Below are 20827 nucleotides of genomic sequence, written 5' to 3'. Positions count from 1 at the left end.
AAAGTCAAATCCAGAAAACCTACTGAAACATACTGGAAATTTTTTTGAGGCAGAGCTGTTATTAGATACACCTGACAACAGCAATCAAATCATGGTTACTAGTCCTTAGTCTTTTTGCTCTAGTTATCTCTAGTGGGGATACATTTCACCATAGATAATTTTCTACGCCTAGACTGTTATTACTTGGCTAAATAAACCATACTTTAGTAGAAGGAGCTCTTCCCAAGAGCATATTAAGAAGAGGATTTTTTTCAAGTATTTGTTTACCCACCTTTTTAGAGCCAATAAACTGGAAGCAAAGCCTGTTAGATTTACTTTTGAACTAACTTTTAGAGTTTAGATAGGAATTTGAAGAGGTGTTGAGATATCATGAAACCACAAGAAGATCACTACCGATTTAATGGTGAAACCTTGAGGTACAACAGAAACTAGTCAAAAGAAAAATTACATATGTGCACTTGTGCCCTGCCAGTGTAAATGTCAATACATTATATGAATTATCTCTACAGAGAAAATAATACATATAATGGAACAGGTGCAGTATATCACTATGGAATGTTGTTTGTTTCAGGTGTCACACTGGATTTTCTGGTCAGTTTTGTGAAATAGAAGTTAATGAGTGTGGTTCATCGCCTTGTCTACACGGTTCAACCTGTGAAGATCATATCAATGGATACACTTGCAAATGTCAACATGGTAATTACTGACAGATTATTCTCAAGCAGAACATTTTAAATTCATAGTTACTATTATATGAGGAAGTTGTTTTTGTTTGTAACCTCAGTTAAAATATACAGTTCAAAAGTTAAACTATGCCTTTTATCTGATGTATGTAAAGACAAGATCATTATAAGAAACTTCCCCTCTTGTTAGAACATGCATTGCCAGATGCACTTGAAAAAAATGAATGCAGGCTAAGGATAGAATTAACTACTCTAATTAACATATTAAAAGGGCTTCAAATTAAAATTAAGTATTTTATTAAGACAGTTTGAAACATTGGCTAAACCTAGATCTACAGGTTTTCGTAGATTCCAAGGAGGGATGGGACCAGCATGATCATCTAGTCTGACTGCCTCTATATTCCAAGCCATAAAACTTCCTAGAAATAATCCCTCTTTGAACTAGAACATATTTTAAAAAATATACATAATCAAGATTTTAAAATTGCCAATGATGGAGAATCCACCACAACCCTTTGGTAATTTTTCCAATGGTTAATTACCCTATATAATTAAAAAAATACACCTTATTTCCTGTCTGGATATGTCTAGCTTCAACTTCCAACCTGAACCTTCTTATTAGTCTGCTAGATTGAAGAGCCCATTCACAAATATTTGTTCCCTGTGTCTATAGGTCCTGATTAAGTCTATGATCTTGATTACTGTAATTAAACTCTAAATCAGTTAAGAACTGTGTTAGGACAAATTTTTAAAAGTTATTTTAACTGGGTAAAAAATAGCATTAATTGTGATAAATTGTTCAACACGTTTTTGACTAAAGGCATGTGTGGTCATGATGTTTCTGAAAACTATAAATGGGGTGACAGATGAGACAGAAACTTCTCAAACTGGCAGCTACTAACAGTTGTACATCTGGATAAGGTTTAACTATTAGCCTTTATGGGTCAGTGGAGGACTATCAGTTTTGTAGAACTATATAAAGCAAGGTCACAAAACACCTCCATTGGGTCATCTACTAGGGCCTGTATGTTTCAGGAGTAACTGCTGTATGTCATTTGTATTGATAAGTTATATGTTGTTTAATATCAGCAGTGCCTTGGCCACTTCAGTTAGTACCCGATGCCGCAACTCAATTGCTTTATATATAAAAATGTGTGCTTCATATTCTTTCAAAACCTTTCCTTCTTCTGTTTCAAGCCATGCTCCAAGACTGATTAACTTCCTTCGTTCCTTTATATTGCCTGATATAATGCAGCTATGTTTTCATTGTATACTCTTTAGCAGGAGAAATTGAAGCTGCAGTTAGTAGCCAAATCTTTTAGATCCCCGCCAGCATGGACTGTCAAGCAATCTCAGCTATCTTAACCATGATCAAGAAACCTTGGATATTGGCCTATCCCTGAAAATCCTTTGATGGTCTCTCACCTCCTAAACACATTCTTTAGTCCTTAGCCTCCAAATATAATATGAATGTAATCTGCCTTCAGGAGACATGTCAAATCTTTTCTGCCAACCACTTTTAACATCAAAGTTAAAACTATACTGTTTGCATAGTAAATATGGTCATGCTACCTATGTTAGAGCAGATTTTGCTGATATGGAACCACTCCCACTTAATTCAGACCTCTGTGATGTTGTTAGAGTGGGTCACTTTGGAGTGCAAATGGCCTAACCAAGACTGGCCTACCCCAAATATTCTTATTGAGCTCCCACACCCTGCCACCTCACTATCTGGGAATATGGAGAATCAGATCAAAATGGACCTTTTGGACTGGATCTTTCTCCAGGACTTTCTCCTCATCCATCATTCAAAACAACAGGGTAGTTTTCATTCTGCCAGATGGAAACAAGATTCACCTGACTTCACCTAGACCACCTGTACTGGCAATCACCCACTTCAACCTGTAAGTATTATATCAAAAAACTTCCCACATAGTCAACACCATCCAATTCTCACCAAAGTTGGAATAACCATACTTATTGTAAGCACCAATAAAAACACTTGCTGGAACTATCAGAAAGCAAACTGGCTAAGCTTTACGCAGTTCATTGACTGCTACATTTCTTGTACTCCACACAACATTTCTACTGAAGAATCTTCAATGCAGTTCATAAAAGCCATTCACAAATCTGCCACCATGTCAGTTCCAAGAAGTTATTATAAGATCTACATTTTCTCCTCATATGAGGAATGTGCAGGGGTTGTTCCTGGGGCCGGTTTTGTTCAATATCTTTATTAATGACCTGGATGATGGGATAGATTGCACCCTCAGCAAATTCACAGATGACATTAAGATGGGGAGAGAGGTAGATATGGTGGAAGATAGGGATAGGGTCCAGAGTGACCTAGACAAATTGGAGGATTGGGCCAAAAGAAATCTGATGAGGTTCAACAAGGACAAGTGCAGAGTCCTGCACTTAGGACAGAAGAATCTCATGCACTGCTACAGGCTGGGGACCAACTGGCTAAGCAGCAGTTCTGCAGAAGGACATGGGGATTACAATGGATGAGAAGCTGGTTATGAGTCAGCAGTTGCCCTGGATGCCAAGAAGGCTAACGGCATATTGGGCTGCATTAGTAGGAGCATTGCCAGCAGATCAAGGAAAGTGATTATTCCCCTCTATTCGGCATTAGTGAGGTCACATCTGGAGTATTGCATCCAGTTTTGGGCCCCCAACTACAGAAAGGATGTGGAAAAACTGGAAAGAGTCCAGTGGAGGGCAACTAAAATGATCAGGGACTGGGGCACATGACTTATGAGGAGAGGCTGAGGGAACTGGGCTTGTTTAGTCTGCAGAAGGTAAGAGTGATGGGGGATTTGATAGCAGCCTTCAACTACCTGAAGGGGGATTCCAAAGAGGATGGAGCTAGGCTGTTCTCAGTGGTGGCAGATGACAGAACAATGAGTGATGGTCTCAAGTTGCAGTAGGGAAGGTCTAGGTGGGATATTAGGAAACACTATTTCACTAGACAGGTGGTGAAGCACTGAAGAGCCACCAGTTCCAAGCTCCATGTCGGTAAACAAACAAACAAACAGTCCCTGGAGGTCCCAGAACAATGGTCTCTCTCAGAGCTTAGTTCTAGAACCAACACTTTTCAATTTTTTCACCAATGACCTTCTCTGCAGCACTGCCAGGCATTTTATTTACACAGTTGACATCTCTTTAGCAGTACAAGATGAGGATTTTGGTCACCTAGAAGTTCTAAATACTGATATGAAAAAGATCATACAGTATTGTAAAAGATGAAGATGTAAATGTAGGACCAAAAATACAGTTTCCAGCTGCTTCTCTCTATAGTACACGGAGGACAACACACATCTTAGTATCTTCTTGAATGGACACGGGCTGGACCATGACCCAAAGCCTGTGTACCTAGATGTTACATTGGATTATACCTTGATTTTCAAAGAACATCTTACCAAGAGCTCACTGATAAGGACAAAAAAGCTACTTAATCAGCAAACTAGCTGATTCTGCCTGTGGAGCCAATGTGCAGACACTAAGAAATTCTGGGCTTTCTTGGTGCTATTCTGAAGAAGAATATTGCTTCCCAGTGTGGCTCAGCTCTTTTTACACAGGACTAGTAGACATCACCCCTCCTGACATCAGGCAACAAGTCACCTTGAAGAATCTGCTCCTTACAGTCCCAAGCATCTACCCTTATTTAAAGATGTGTTTAATCCACTGAGCCACTGTCTCGGTTCAAGACATCCTGTTTGGACAATTCCCCTAAGGAACCTTGATATTACCTCCAGATGACATATTAGGTGTCAAGGACAAGCTTCATACATAGGCAGTGCCTGTCTTGTGACAGATCCAACAGCTCAGGCACCTGGTTTTGACCTTCCATGCCATCTTTAGGTGAAGATCATTCACTTCAGATATGCTGCTAATGCTTATGACAAGTTCCATATATCATCTTATTCAAATGGCAGCATCTACAAATAATGCATTCTATCGTCTCTTGCTCACTAAGAACCAATTAGCTATTGGAACAATGTACTTTGGGGTGTGGTGCATTCTTTACCACTTGAAGTCTTTAAATAAAGACTGGATATCTTTCTAAAAGATACACAATAGCTCAAACAGAAGTTATGGACTTGGGACAGGAATCACTGGGTGAAATTATATGTTTGGCAGGGGGTAAGACTAGTTGAGCAAAGTCTTTTTTTTAAAAATGTTAGGAATTAAAATAGAAGGAATAATATGTGCAGCAGACATTTAGCAATGAGTGGGGTATCTGTATAGTTCCTCTTTGAGTGCTAGTCCCTATAGTTCTACAGTTGGTGTGCAGATGTCAGAGAATATTCTAATCAGTAGTCTCCACTGAGGTGGCATATAAGCTCTTCTACTCCATGTTCACTTTTGTAGTTGCCAGAGGTGCTGGAGGCTGAATAACAGACACACAAAATATCTTGTTTGCCTTGATGAGGGGCATGTTTGGAGTGCTACAAAATCTGTAGGTCCTTCTTGAAGCAGACCCTCCACTGAAGGGAGGTGCATCTGAGGGCTCTCCTCATGGATCAGGGGATGAGGCTGGTCTCTGACCACATGCCTGGATCCTTGGGAGACTGGAGGCTGTCAAAATCTGTCCTGGCTTTAATCTTGAAAGATCATTCAAGCCCACAGCTTCCTTGTCTGAAAAGCACAGAGACAAATCAGACTTGGACTGCAAATCTTCAGAGGACAAGTGGTGAAGATCTCCCTCCCTGGATCCAACTTTTGGGGCTACATAAGACCACCAGGCTGTCAGACATTAAGGGTCAGTCAGAACTTTATATAAGTTCTCTGAGCACCATAAATCGACCAGGACAAGGAAGGAAAGTACCTCAACCTGCCAGAAATCCTACTCCACTTCAAGCCTTCAAATGCAGATCTTGAACTACTAGGCCAGTGGTTTTGAACCTGTGGTTTGCAGATCCCTGTGGGGTCCACAGACAGTCTCTAAGATTTCCAAAGGAGTCTGCACATCCATTCAAAATTTTTTAGGGGTCTGCAAATCAAAAAAGGTTGAAAACCACTGAACAGGGCAGTCTTGGCAAAATATGACTCCATCAACTGGTTTGCTATACAACAGTTTACTGACAAGCTGCTTCAGGATTGCAAGGATGATTTCCAGATTATCCCAGCAGAAGGTCATATGATGGCCAGAACCAAGCTACAGGTGGCCTTGAATGAAACATACTGCCTCTAGGATGATGGCAACATCAGGCACCATGTGACACTCTTGCTGACTGGCCTTGGCAGGCAAATCTAAAGAATTATGAACAAACAACTATTGAGAGCCTGCCATATGAGGGCTGCTTGCTCTTTCATGTGAAGTCTGACAAGGCCATGAGATCTCTCCAAGATGCTAGGGCCACCCATGGATCCTTAGGGATCATTACCCCAGCCTCCAGAATAGGGCACTTCAGATCCCAATCCTATCAGCAATAGCCATTCTTGCAGTAAAGACCATCTGAGCATCTGGGCCACAGGCAGAGACTTTCAAGAAGACAGTCCATTGCATGGGGGATCTGTGTCTTATTTACACCACTCTACTTTGGCAGTGACCAGGCAGCAGATTTGATTCAGTGCCTGAGGACAGCATATCATTCATTTTGTGATCCTTACTCTCCTTTCCTTTCAGCAACCCTCTGGCTCACTTCCTACATATCTGGTAAAGCTAAACACCTCAGACTACTGGTTTTTTGATGTAATACAGAGAGGCAATGCCATTCAGTTCTTCTTCCCTCCCCCAGCCATCCTCCTTCCCTGTCTCTTTTCAGGGACCTTTCCCATAAGAGCCTGCTTTGACTAAAAGTTAAGTCCTTCTTGCTTTGCGCATGGTAGAGTTTTGCCCTTAGCACAGGGAAAGGGCTCTCTATTCAAGGTACCTTCTCATTCCCAAGAACATAGAGAAGGTACCTTGAAGCAGACCCTGCTTCAACAAATGTTAGATGTTAGAACCCTGAACACCTTTATTAAGAAATTCAGGTTCAAGATGGTCTCCCTTGTGTCCATCATCCTCTTCATAGACCAGAAAGACTGATATGCTGTCTCGACCTCAAGGATATGTTCTTTCTTGTTGTGATACAACCAGTACACAAGCATTTCCTGTGGTTTGTTGGACAACAGTCACTACCAATACTTGGTTTTGCGTTTTGGGCTCTCTGCAGCATCCTTGGTGCCTTATGCTTGTGGCAGCCTATCACAGAAGTATGAGTATTGAGGTGTTCCCATACTTAGATGACTGGCTGGTCAAGGGACACTAGAATCTCAAGTCTGTGACAACACTGTGTGCATTCTATAGCTGTTCACATATTTGTGCATGCTGGTAAATTAGAAGAAATCAACATGAACACCTGTGTGGTAGATAGAGTTCATCAGGACCATGTTCAACACAAGAAGAGCCACTGCCAATAGAACACATGATCTCTGCTCCCATCTGCATTCCCACCTCTTGAAGTGAGTAAGATCCTTCTATAGGCTGGTGGGTTTTATGGCAGTTTGTATGTTCATTACCCCATATGTGAAGCTACACTTCCAGTAACTTCAGACATGGCTGCCTTTGGTCTATCCCCAAGAAGACATCACCTTCCTCAGTCCTCCAGTTGCTATTTGGTGGAATGACCTATACTCTTCCCAAGTCTCACACTGGGAGAATGGAGCAAAGCTGCATATGATGGATGTAAGCAGAGTTGTATTATTCCATCTGGACAGGACAAGACCCTTTCAGAAATCTCCCAGGCTGTTTCTGACTTACATGGAGAGAGTCAAAGGACAAGGTGTGTCTACTCAAACAATATCAAACTGGATATTTCAATGCATCGGGTCATGTTACATGCTAGCGGGCAGGCAGCCACCCAACAGAATAAGTGTCTACTCCACAAGGGCACAGTCCACCTACATGGCCTCTTTAGCAAATCTGCCTATCCAAGATATTTGCATAGCAGCAACCTGGTCATCCATACACATGTTCACAAAGCACTATGCACTGATACAAACAGCCAGGGATGACATGGGTTACAATCCATGTTTACAAAGGCTTCTTATACCTGCCCTCAATGAGGGCTACCAATTGGGAGTCACCAACTGTGGAATATGTATCTGGACTAGCACTGAAAGAAGAAAAAAGAGGTTACTTATCTGTACAGTAACTGATATTCTTTGAGATATGTAACCTGTATACATATTCCATAACCTAGTTATAATTCCTGCTACTTGAGAGTCCCAACATCCAGGTGGCAAAGGAATTGGGTGTGGCAGAGTGGCTGACTCTTTACACCTTTGCAAAGTGCGTGAGAACATAGGCACATGCACCTCCCTGTTAGATACTTCTGACTAGAAAATTCTGTGACATGTGCACTGGACATTCACTCACCAACTGTGGAATATTTATCTAGCAAAATATCTCAAAGAATATCAGTCTCTGTACAGGTAAGCAACCTCTTTTTTTCTATAATAAGGTTCATTGTTCTGGGTTAAGATGTATAGATAAGTATGCTGCTTCCACAGTTCTCCCAGCATCTAACAGTGGAGTGAGCAAGACATAGACTTTAACAAACAGACATTACCCAGAGCATTGGCAAGCTAAGCAGTGCAACACTATGTTAATGCATGAGGACCTGATTAGAATCTATACAGGAACATAGGAATTGCCATACAAGATTAGAATGCTGGTCCATCTAGTCCAGTATCCTGTCTCAAAGCATGGGCAACACCAGCATAAAATGTGAAAAAGGGGACAAAAAAATCTCATATTCTTTTAATTTTACTAAAGTAAGGGCTGGTTCTGGATGCTCCTGCACAGGTGTGCGATGGGACAAGAGGTTACAGGAAATATTTGACCCCTGAACTGGCACAAGGTCCAGCCAATAATATAGATATAGCTGTCCCTTGAGCTGGAGGTTTAGTTAACTTCCAGCAGTATGTTCAGTGAGGCTGGGATATGGCCAGGTCTTCTCCTCCTGGCTGCACACTTGCTGACATCTGGCAGCAGAAGTAGGTATTATTATTTATTATTTCTATAACATCCTAAGAGTATTAATGTCTTAATTAAGTACCAGAACTAGTGAGATCTGTATGCCTTGGCCTTTTTTTATAATATTGCCTGTTGCTAAATAAATACTTTACACTTAGTTCCCCTACAGTATCATGTAGTCAGTTCACATACTCAGCTCTCTCTCTGTACATAGATATATGCCAGGGCTATTTGTGTTTACTTTTATGTGACTACCTGACCTAAGGTCAATGTATAGATTTATAGGTTTGGGGTTATTTTGGTTTTTTTTTGTTGTTTTTTTTTGAGTAAGCATGTTTTTCTATTTTGACAGGATGGGCAGGCTTGAATTGTGAGGAGGATATTGATGAATGTAGCTCTAATCCCTGTGTACATGGCATCTGCGTCCAGAAGGAACCCAGCTTGGGTTACACCTGTTTTTGCAAACCTGGATTTGTGGTACGATTCTACATTTTTATTACTTCCCTGCAGATCTTCTACTATCAATGCACAAATGCATCTTTATTTCACTCCTTTCCTTATCCTCATTCAGATAATGCCTAGTTTCCAAACAACTGGACAATTTTAACAACTCTTGCTATTGTAGCATCTCTATTATTCCAAATTGTTGTTCATCCAACACTAGCAAAACATGATTTAATGCAATTTAAGTGTATTGTAATGGATTTGTCAGTACCATCAACCTCTATTAATAATTTTTGAAATATATATTGAATCATCTATCACTTCAAAGTACTGTATGTGTCACTATTACTTACAGTTGCTAAACAGTGGTATCTGAGATATGGTAGCATCTCTCTTTACTTAAAGTTGGAAACAATAGTGATATAGCATTCCACTCTGTGGTAATTGTGGGTAAATGTTGATGGTCCAGTGATTAGAGCACTAACCTATGACTTTGGAGACCTGGATTCAATTCCATTCTCCAACTCAGACTTCCTGTTTGACTTTTGGCAAGTCACTTAAGGCCAGACCCACAAAGGAGCTAAGGCACCTAAACACCATAGCCTCTCTGTGCCTCAGTCCATCAACAGTAAAATGGAGATAATGGTACTTCCCTACTTTACAGGCATATTGGGAGGATAAATACATTAAACATCATGAAGCACTTTGAGATCAACTGATGAAAAGAGTTAGGTATTTTTTTTATTTTGAATGGCAACTATTATACTTATTTTCAATTTATAAACTTAAAATTATCAGTTTGCAGGTAAGCCATTAAGACATTTACCTAAATAATTGACATCAGTTTTCAAGGTTATCAAATGGTCATTTAATATATGCTTCTTGCACAATAGTAGTTATCCTCAGGTTTACATATCTTTAAAGTGGTCATCATATTCTTTTCTATTTCCACCTTTATATTTAGTTGTGATAAAAGCCTTCTAATTAACTTGTCACATAAAAAGGCTGTATTGAGACCTTAAATTTTATAGGATTAGGGAACATTAACTAGAAATCTTCTTCATCTGAGGAACAGATCATTTGAAGCTGGAATGAACAGAGAAGAAATATTAATGTGTGTGTAAAACTGAGAAGCAATGTCAGCTAGCCCTTATTTCAGACTTTAGAGCACTAGTGTGAAACAATGAACTGTTAATTAGAACTAGTGACTCTCCTTATCAAAATAAAATGGGAATTTGACCCAGTCCAATATGGAAGTATCTATATTGTTCCAAAATTCTCATGGACTACCACAATCTAACAATATTTTTTTACAGATGTATTACAAGGTTACAGGTTCTATGACTCTGTATAAAAGATGTAAAACTGTTCTATTGACTCTTCTAGCAGCCACATCAGGTGGGATCTGTTACCTTCAACTTAGGATATAAAGAGGTTTGAGGTTCCCGACACAGTCAGAAGGAACTATTAGAGAAGTGGGTTCAAACTACAGTATAGCAGATTTAGATACAATCTCAGGAAAAAACTTCCTAACCATAAGAACAGTAGGACAATTGAACAGAGTGCCTAGGGCGGTTGTAGATGCTTCTTCACTGGAGGTTTTCAAAAGGAAGCTGGATAGATATCTGTCTTGGATGGTTTAGACACAACAAATCCTATATCTTGGCAGGGGGTTAGACTAGATGACTCTGTGGTCCCTTCTAACACTATGATTCTAAGTTGTATGTGAAGGAACTGTAAAAAAAACAAAAAAACAGGTGACACAAGCTCTGGTGGGAAGGTTTTTTTATAGTTATTTAAATTAACAATCAATCTTATAAGGCTTAAAGCAAAAACAATAGTAACAGGACTACTAATAAGAGAAGCACTCTTTGTGGATGATTGTGCCCTCCTAGCACACTGAAGGAGATCTCCAGTACATCGTAGATTGCTTTGCCGAAGTATCAAAATTGTTTGGCCTTACAATCAACCTGGAGAAAAGTGTGGTGTTGCATCAATCATCTTCACCACTCTATTCTGTACCATATCCATTAGTTGAATCCAAGTAAAACAAGTTATTAATTATACCTATCTCGGCAGCAAAATCTCCAATGATGGATCTCTTGACAAAGAGATCACGAATAGGATACAGAAAGTTTCTCACTCACTAGGAAAGCTACAAAGTCCTGAAATCCCACAACATAACCCTCTCAACAAAAATAAAACTTTACAACACTTATGTGCTCACATCTCTCCTCTATGGCTGTGAGACCTGGACACCATACAAATGGCATATCAAACCGCTAGAGGCCTTCCATATGCGGTCTCTGCATGCCATTATGGGGATCTGCTGGTAAGACAAAATTACCAACTGTGAGGTTCTCCAAAAGTCAAATGCCACAAGCATTGAGGCCGTGCTGATAAAAGCACAACTACGCTGGCTTGGACACATCATTAGGATGCCTGAACATCGACTCCCCAGAAAAATTTTCTATGGAGAATTGGCAAAAGGACATCAGAATCAAGGTTGACCCAGAAAGTGATACAAGGACAGCATCAAGAATAGCATATGCTTTGGTGCAATAAAACCAGATGATTTCGAGAAGGCTGCATCAAATAGATCAGCCTGGCAACACACAACACCTAGAGCTTTCCAAGCCTTTGAAGAGGACAGAAATAATCGACTGTTAGCTGCACGGGAAAAGTGTCATACCACTGCTATAGCTACCAAGACACTCATCAATTACTTTGTCTGCCCGACCTGCTCATGAGCATGCACATCACACTTTGGACTTCAGAGTTACTCCAGAATCCACAAAAACAGAGAGCATGAACTGATGAATTACAGACTGAACAGCAAAGGAAACTCTAGGTAGTGAATAAAGTTGGATCATGTGTGTCTGCATGTGCACACATGCTCTGTTAGGAGCAGTTGGGGAATGTTTCCTGTCTTACAAATTGCTGTTATCAAAAACCAAAATATGCAAAGGAAAAAAACCCTGTCTATAATGGGTTACTGCACTGTTTCATCTAAGAGAAACTCGTTAAAGTCAACAGGAGTCATATAAACCTTTAAAAATTCACCTCATTTCATTTAAATACTTTGCACCTACAGCAGCCAAACTGTTACAAATATACTTTATCACATAACTGAAATCAAATTATTGAATTTAAATAGAATTCACTTTGTTAAATTAAAAAAGTACTTTATCCAAGTGAAGGAATATGTTTTCTATCTAACATTGTTCTTTGAATTTCATTAAGACATTTTATGATGCATGGGTGTCATGCAGGGCAGTTGTTCCTTTCAGAATCCAGAAATCACTATTTATTACAGTAATTAGATTTAAGGAAAGCTTTGTGCTAGGAATATCTTTGTATGTTTAACCTTTTTGAACTAAGTTTTAAGGCACTGCCAGAGTTCTCGATTGTTCTCAGCTAATCACTCAGAGCAAATTCCTATTCTGTACTGATCTTGTTTGCCTCGCCCTTGACCAAGCGAAAAGCCAGAGTGAGGAAGGGGAGCAGGGGTGGGACAGGGCCAAAAGCAGCCCCCTACCCTGCCCTGCAGAGCTCTGCCCAGGGAAGGTGGAGGGACCCCCAGGATCCCCATAGTTGCCCACATTGCTCTTCCCGACCTGGCCATTGTGGACAGAGAACACATGGATATAAATTGGCCATCAACAGGTTCAGATCTGAAATGAGATGAAGGTTTCTAACCATCAGAGGAGTGAAGTTCTAGAGCAGTTTTTCAAGGGGCACAGTGAGGGGGGGAATCCTAACTAGCTTCAAGACTGTGCTTGATAAATTTATGGAGGGGATGGTATGATGAGATTGCCTACAATGGCATGTAGCTGATCTGCAACTGCTAGCAGCAAATCTCTCCAATGGCTTTTGATGGGACACTAGATAGGGAGAGCTCTAAGTCACTACAGAGAATTATTTTCCAGGTGTCAGGCTGATGAGTCGTGTCCACATGTTCAGGGTATAACTGATTGCCATATTTGGGTTTGAGAAGGAATTTTCCCCCAGGTCAGATTGGCAGAGATTTTTTTTCCCCCTTCCTCTGCAGCATGGGGCACAGGTCACTTGCAGGAGTGGGTGGTGTGGTTCTGTGGCCTGCAGTGTGCATGAGGTCAAACTGGATGATCATGAGGGTCCCATCCGACCTTAAAGTCTATGAGTTTAAAAGTGAATAGCTAAGCGTTATTTAGGTCACATAATTCAAGAACCAGGGGTTACCCAATTACATTAATAGGCAGCATGTTTAAAACTAACGTAAATAAGTACTTTTTCACACACTGCACAGTGAACTTGAGGAACTCATTGCCAGTGGATGTTGTGAAGGCCAAAAATATAACTGGAATCAAAACAGAATTAGATGAATTCATGGAGGATAGGTCATCCATGGCTATTAGCCAAGATTGTCATGGAATCATAGTGTTAGAAGGAACCGCAAGGGTCATGTAGTCTAGCCTCCTGCCAAGATGCAGATTTGTTGTGTCTAAACCATCCAAGATAGATGGCTATCCAGCCTCCTTTTGAAAACCTCCAGCGAAGGAGCTTCCACAACCGCCCTAGGCAGTCTGTTCCATTTTCCTAGTTCTTACAGTGATGAAGTTTTTCCTGAGATTTAATGTAAATCTGCTGTGCTCTAGTTTGCACCCATTGCCTCTTATCCTGCCCTCTGTGGCAAAAGAGAACAACTTTTCTCCATCTTTTTATTACAGTCTTTCAAGTGTTTGAAGACTACTATCATATTCCCCCCTTAGTCTCCTCTTTTCCAAACTAAACATATCCAGTTCCTTCAGCCTTTGCATTCTATCCCTATGATCATCTTTATTGCTTGGCTCTGGATCCTTTCCAGTTTCTTGACTTTCCTTCTATAGGTTGTTGACCAAAATTGGACATAGTACTCCAGCTGAGCCCTAACCAGCACCAACTGCCAGAAGCTAGGACTGGATGACATAAGATGGATCACTCAAAAGTGCAGTTCTGTTCAGTTCATTCTCCTTGAAGCCTCTGACACTAGTCACTATTAGAGACAGGATACGGGGGCAGATGGACCATTGGTCTGTCCTAGTATGACCGTTATTATATTCATAATATAGTCCCAACCTATAATATATATATAGTTGGTGGGTAAAGAGGGCCCATTTCCCAAAGCTGAAAGAATCATGAGCAAAACAGAGTCAGAGGAAACATTTATTCATGAAAATTTGAATCAAAATTGGGTGCAGTTTAAGAATGATTTATTAGATGCACAAAAACCCACAGTTTGATAATCACATAAGATATCATTTTATTTGGTTAAGAAATATCCTGGTTAAGAGAAGTGTGTGTGTGTGGTGTTGAGTGAGAAGTAATTTTATCCCCCAAATTTTAGTAAGTTTTAGTAACAGAATTCTTTTCCATACTGCAGTGGGGCTGTAGTCACCACACTGGTGCTTCCTGCTGGCCATCTTGGGGATTAGCTCTGCAGGCTGGTATGCCCTCCCCCCATGGTGCCTCACCCTCTCTGACCTGTGTCACTCCAGGGACTGCAGCATTCTCTTCAAGACACGGCCCTCTAGCTGTGACACCATCTGTGCTCCCTCGCTCCGGGGTTTAATACGGCCATCCAACTGTCCTGCCAATTCCTCAGTGGTGAATGGGGGGGAACCCGGCTCTGCCTACAACTCTGGGTCCCGACCCAAGGACCCTGTGGACGGCAGCCATGTGTTGCTTCTCAGTACGTTTTCCTGGGCCACTTCCCTGCAGCCCCAGCACCTCCTTCACCCTCAGCCTCAGCTTGTCAGTCCTAAAAGCCAGCCAGGAGCTCCTTCTCACACCACCCTAGTCTCTGCCAGAAGCTGCTCTCTCCATGGTGCTAACTTCCATTCCTGCTAAGAACCCAGTCCTCCCTTTTTGAACTCCAGGCAGCAACTGACCCCACTCTCCCCTGTGGTTCTTGTTATATGGACCTGCTGGGCCTGTTTTGGCTGTTCCTCACAGCCTCTTTCCTATTGGATGCTTTTCCCTGGGCCTCTGTTAACCCCATATATACCAATGTGGGGTGGCTACCCCATCACACATACCTTAACGGACTCCGCAATTAAAACTAAGCAAAATAATCACAATTATTAACAAGGGCTATTTTATTCTTCAAAAAAGAAGAGGAAATATTAAACTAAACAACACAAATGACAGAACACAAATGAATCTGGTACTTTCATTTCACCCTATTCGGTATGCCTCTTTGTGGAGCAGTTTTAACAGAAATTACATCTTTGAGAGTGAGCCTGCCTTTATTAGGGCTCTTTTCTCTTGGTATATACAAGATATTATTTCCCATCGTTACTGTGAGTCCAATCTTAGTAACTAAAAACTGTTTATGAATGTGCAAAATAATATTATGGACAGGTGGATCATGCCAGGTTATCATAAATAACCTATACATTTTATTAATGGGCAAAGTAAACAATCTTAACTAAATCCTATGGAATCAAAGGAAATATTTAAATCAGCTTTTTAAAAAGAAGACATTTAAGGAGCTGTCTAAAGAAAGGCTAATTAGCAAATATTATGAATTTTAAATCCAATTAAATCCCACTTTTTCTGTTTACCAGTGTTTAGCCCTGCTGTTTTTCCAGGAATACATGATATAACCATCTGGTGATTAATGAGAGAAACTATTAATATATTAAGTTAAAAGAGCATTTCCCAATCGCAATAAAATTTCTACAATAGATTTTAAATCTAATCCATTGCTAGTGTTTTAGTTAATTTCCTCTCCCCAATCCATGTTTTGGGGATGTCATCCTTGGGTTGATTTTCTTGAGGTTTCTCTGTTGATAGTGTCTTTGTTCTTCGCTGTCTGTGGCAGCTTGCTTATAGAAATAGACAGGACAAGTTGATGAGTACTGTGTGTCTATGTAGGGTAGCAGGGAGTGTGTGTGAGAGAGGTGCTTACTTCAGTGTTTTAGATTCAAGCTGGCTGCTGTCATCCTTTCATTAGCTCCATCCCTTTGGGTTTTGGTTTTGGTGACATCTTCAGCTCCTGAATAGGCAGGCACTTTATGAATATGCAACGCACTTCTAATTGTCTTTATTTTCTGGGGCAGGAAAATCTCACATAAGTTTTAAGGTTAGTTTTAACTGTTTCTTTTTATTCAGTCTGTTTTCCAAACTATGTAGTCAGTTTAATCAGGGTTTAACGGGAATTGAACTTTTATTGCAAAAAAAAAGGTCTTGAGAGATTTTAGTCCTCAAAACAGTCTTTTTAAAATTAAGTGTTTTTAAAGACAGTTTTTACCTTAAATAATTATTTTTAAAAGTTGTTGTTTCTGTAACAACTTTGGAAGAAATTATTCTTTTTGTCTTTCTGAGTTGGGTGAGGAATTGTTTGAGTTTGCCAGATAGCTAATTAATTCCCTGTGAATATAAATATTCTGTATTTAAATGGCTTTTTCACATTAGTTGTTAGTTTAGGAAGGTCATTAGATTCCATTTTGGAATATAAAGCATTTTTACCATTTATATGGCAATGGTATTAGGAAATTACGTTAGACGTTTTGCATTTAGCTAACATATCTGCATCTATTCTACAATGACTTGCCATCTGAACATTTAGGAAATGAATAAAGGTTTTCTACAAAATATTTCTCAACTATCAATGTTTTTCATAAGATTTCAAGGAGGAAGATTTTAGAGTGATTACAAAAGAATCCATTTTACTACCTAGTCTTATGATTCTGATAACATATCCTCACTCATGATTCCTCTTTGTGCTTAACATTTTCTTGATGTCAGGATCTTACTTTTGCAAGGCCTGTTGTTTTAGATAAAACTATCTCTTTGCCAAATGATGTTTTAGACAAGATAGGTGTCCTGTTCTGTGCTAAGACACTTTGGTTTAGTTGCCTTTTAAACTAAATGGCGTTTACTAGTTGCAGTATACAATTGGCAGTTAAAAACTTGCATCAAATATTCTATTCAAATCACTAACCATAACAACCAAAGCTATGTTCATTTTCCAAAATATAATATGAAAGAAAGTGACATAGGAAATTAAAGCAAGATAAAGTTTAAAATGCAGCTTTTTCTGAGTTTACATAAACATTTGAACAAGTCATAACATGGTGTTATCTCCTTTAACATTTGGGCCTTGCCCCTGAGGTGACAGAAAGCCCTTATGCAGAACAATTTAAATCCTAAATAAATTACTATAGGTCCAGTGACATCATCAAGCAATATGCAGGGGATAAAAACAGAAATAGTCAATAAGTATTTCTGTTCTTTAACTGGAAAAGCAGGATGATGTAGTCATATCTTACAGTTATTAGGAAATACTTCCTATTCCATCAGTAATTAGAAAGAATGTTAAACAGCAGCTATTACAGTTAAATATTCGTCAATCAGAAGGACTGGATAACTGGCATCCAAGGCTATTAAAAGAATTGGCTGAGGATGTTCTGTGAATGACTACTGTAGATTTTTAACAAATTCAGCTCTGGGGATGTTCCAGAGGACTGGTGAAACACTAATGTTTAAAAAGAGTAACTGGAATGACCCAGGTAACAGGAGGGCAGTAAGTCTGACATCAATCCTGGGTAAAATTATGGAATGGCTTCTGGGGTGCAAAAGAGTATATGTAGGTGATGAGCACCAAATAAATTTATCCCTGAAATTACTAAAAAACATAATCTAGAGAAAAAGGAAATAGGCCCAATCTTAATAATTGTTTCTCAAAATGCTAATTCAGGGATCAGACCTATATTATTTTTGTCACATGAGGTTCTCATCATGATCAAAGAAAAGCAAAATACAATTATTTATTATGAATATGTATTAATAAAGAAAGGAAAAGGGGGCAATGAAACAAAAACAAAATCAAGCAGTCAATAATGGTTATCTCAGTCCCAGTCTGTTCTTTCCATTCTCTGTGGAGAGCTTTCAACAGAGATACTATACCTTAGAGAATGGTAAGTTAAGAACAAAGTATATTATTCCCCATATCATTACTCTTAGAGTATCATAGATAACTAAAACAGTTTATAGATGAGCAAGGGAATTTCCTTTAAGGGCTGATGATTTCTGTTTAGGGATCATAGGTAACGTAAAATCAATTTATAAATGGGCAGAGGTAAGTGATCTTAATTTTTTTTTCATGTCATGGAACTTAATTAACTTGGTTACTTAGAAGAAACCATTCAAGAATTACTCAAATGAAATAATTTTTTTACACACCCAAGTCCTCTTAACGAGTGGTTTTTGAGACAGGCAAATTAATGAATACTACCAATTTTAAATTTAAATTACATCCCACTTCTTTCGGTTTATCAAGGTTAGCTTATGTCGCCTCTCCAGGAGTAAAGAGTCTGAACAATCTGGTGTTTAACAGGAGAAGTTAGTATCTTAAATTATAATGGCATTTCAACATGCCATATTTTTTTTAACAAGAACAGTTTAAATTTAATCCATTAGTAGTGCTTTTGCAATCACCGTCTCACCAATGTTGCTGAAGTCTTGGTGATGTCATCCTCTTGCAGATGCATTCTAGACTGGAAGCTTGCTGCTTCTTGTTGCTATGTTGCGGCTTCTTTCCTTTTAGTCTTCTTGCTGTAGTTTGCTTGTTTGAAAAAGATGAAATGAATAGGCTAATATAAAACAAGACTGTTGAGATAAGATTACTGAGTTCATATCTCAATTCAGAGAGATTTACCCTTTCCATAGTTTCTCAGAAGGTGAAAGACACAACTCTGTCAGGGACTTGGCTGGATTCAAATAGCTGCTCTCAGCTTTTCATTGGCTCAACACTTTTATGGGATGGTTTTGGTAGCAACTGCAGTTCATGAATATGCTAATGCATATGCTGCAGGATGTAAAACTTCTTAAACTTCATGTCAAGTATCAGAGGGGTAGCCGTGTTAGTCTGGTTCTGTAGAAGCAGCAAAGAATCCTGTGGCACCTTATAGACTAACAGACGTTTTGCAGCATGAGCTTTCGTGGGTGAATACCCACTTCTTCGGATGCAAGCCGAAGAAGTGGGTATTCACCCACGAAAGCTCATGCTGCAAAACGTCTGTTAGTCTATAAGGTGCCACAGGATTCTTTGCTGCTTAAACTTCATGGTTATTTTGTTTTTATCGTGATGAGAAATTCTCAATATAGCTTTAAAGTTAGTCTTAACTCTATTTTTTCTTTAGTTCATTTTCTGAGATTCCTTTAATTCCATCCAGGTTTAATTGGAGTTGAAATTTTGTTTCATATGAGTCCAAAAACTCCTATTCACCTTCTGATAATTGTCCACATGGATCCCACTTCTGGTGAGCATGCACCCCAGGTATTCAAGTTCAGAATCTTTTGTCCAGCAGTGTCTATTGGGGCCATGCCTGGAATCTGAATGCCCTCACAACCCTCCCCCACCCAGAGGTATAAAAATGAAAACAGTCCAAGCATCCCACAGTTCCTTTAAATTATCTGTGGGTATAAAACAGAATGTTTGGCAGTGTCCACTTTTGTTGCATGCTGCATGACTCAAATCCCATATATATATATAGTTAGTATATTAATCTAGATAATATAGTTGTCAGTTTTTCTGATTGTTTTTATTCCTGTTGGCTTAAAAAAAAGACTTATTACTGGTAGGGACTTTCCTGGTATTGGGACCTAGCCTCTATGCCTGATACAAATTATCCAGGGTTAAAAATTTGCCCCTCTTGTGAGGCGGTTATTCTGCCGAACAACGAACAATATGTGTACCTTTGTCGTTCCTTTTCCAAAAGAACTCTGAAAGCAAGAGACGCTAGCCTTAAATTATTCCTCCTAGAGTGTTCATGAAAGCCTCTTCAGCCTCCAAATACTCAGGAGAAAGGCTGTAACAGGCTTGAACAGGCTTAGTCCCTGAGTGCTCCTGTGAACTGTGGTTCATCTTAGAGCTCTCAGGCTCACTCAAAGATGTTAGCTTCTGAGACAAACAGAGCAGCTAAGTCTTCCTTCAGAGCTAAGACATAGACCCCCCACCCCTCTCCACCAGTGCCTATGAAAGTGGGACTCAAAAGTCACCATGTGTTTGACTTGTCTCAGGCTCTAAAATCAAAGCATAGCAATGACCTAAGATGGGTCACTCTGGTACATAGGAACCAAAGTGAAATGAATGTCTGTGGTAGTGGTGAAATCTGGGACCATATTTTCCTCCAGCACGGACTGTCTGATATCCAAGACTCTGGGTACTCAGCATTCTGGTACTCAGCATCTCCATCCTGAACTTCTTGGTACTATTGTTATCACCATACTTACACCAGCAGGAACTCTGGCATTTGTACCAACTCACCTCCCTTCCTGGATAGAAGAGACACAGGAACACTCTACCATACAATACAGGGTAGCCTGACTGCTGGATAAGAAGTACTCCTTTTCATTTTCTCCTTATTTATTAAGAAGGGAATCATCCTCTGCTTACTCTTCTTCTCTGTGGTTATCACTTTGGGAATTAGGGAGGAACTCAAGAAAATGTTCTCTGAGCAGGAAAAGGCATAGGTCTCATAAGGAACAGGCCCCACTGGTATCCTTCTCTATGTCCATCAGTCCAATATTTTATCATCACTCATGACCATACTGGGCATGCTGGGGTACGCATCCCAATTCTCACAAGCCAGGTTTCACTGCCACCTAAATATTGTGGATTTCAGAGCCTTCTGCCTGGCATGCAAAGCGTACTTCCCACAGTCTAGGTTTCCACAATCCAAGTGCTGACAGACAATATCACAGCCAT

General features: G+C 39.7%; 1 protein-coding gene across 1 annotated transcript in view; it reads left to right on the top strand.

Annotated features, from left to right (window-relative positions):
• Positions 1 to 369: 369 nt before the first annotated feature.
• LOC123366635 (protein eyes shut homolog) overlaps positions 370 to 20827 on the top strand; it is a 220115-nt gene continuing 199657 nt past the window's right edge. Inside the window, exons 1-3 of the mRNA XM_045010282.1 lie at positions 370 to 416; positions 572 to 696; positions 9002 to 9126. Of these exons, the coding sequence (XP_044866217.1) occupies positions 370 to 416; positions 572 to 696; positions 9002 to 9126 (297 nt within the window). The remainder of the gene's footprint in view (positions 417 to 571; positions 697 to 9001; positions 9127 to 20827) is intronic.

The sequence above is a fragment of the Mauremys mutica genome, chromosome 3, assembly GCF_020497125.1.
Source record: "Mauremys mutica isolate MM-2020 ecotype Southern chromosome 3, ASM2049712v1, whole genome shotgun sequence".
Lineage (NCBI taxonomy): Eukaryota > Metazoa > Chordata > Testudines > Geoemydidae > Mauremys > Mauremys mutica.
This window is presented reverse-complemented; position numbering and strand designations above follow the sequence as displayed.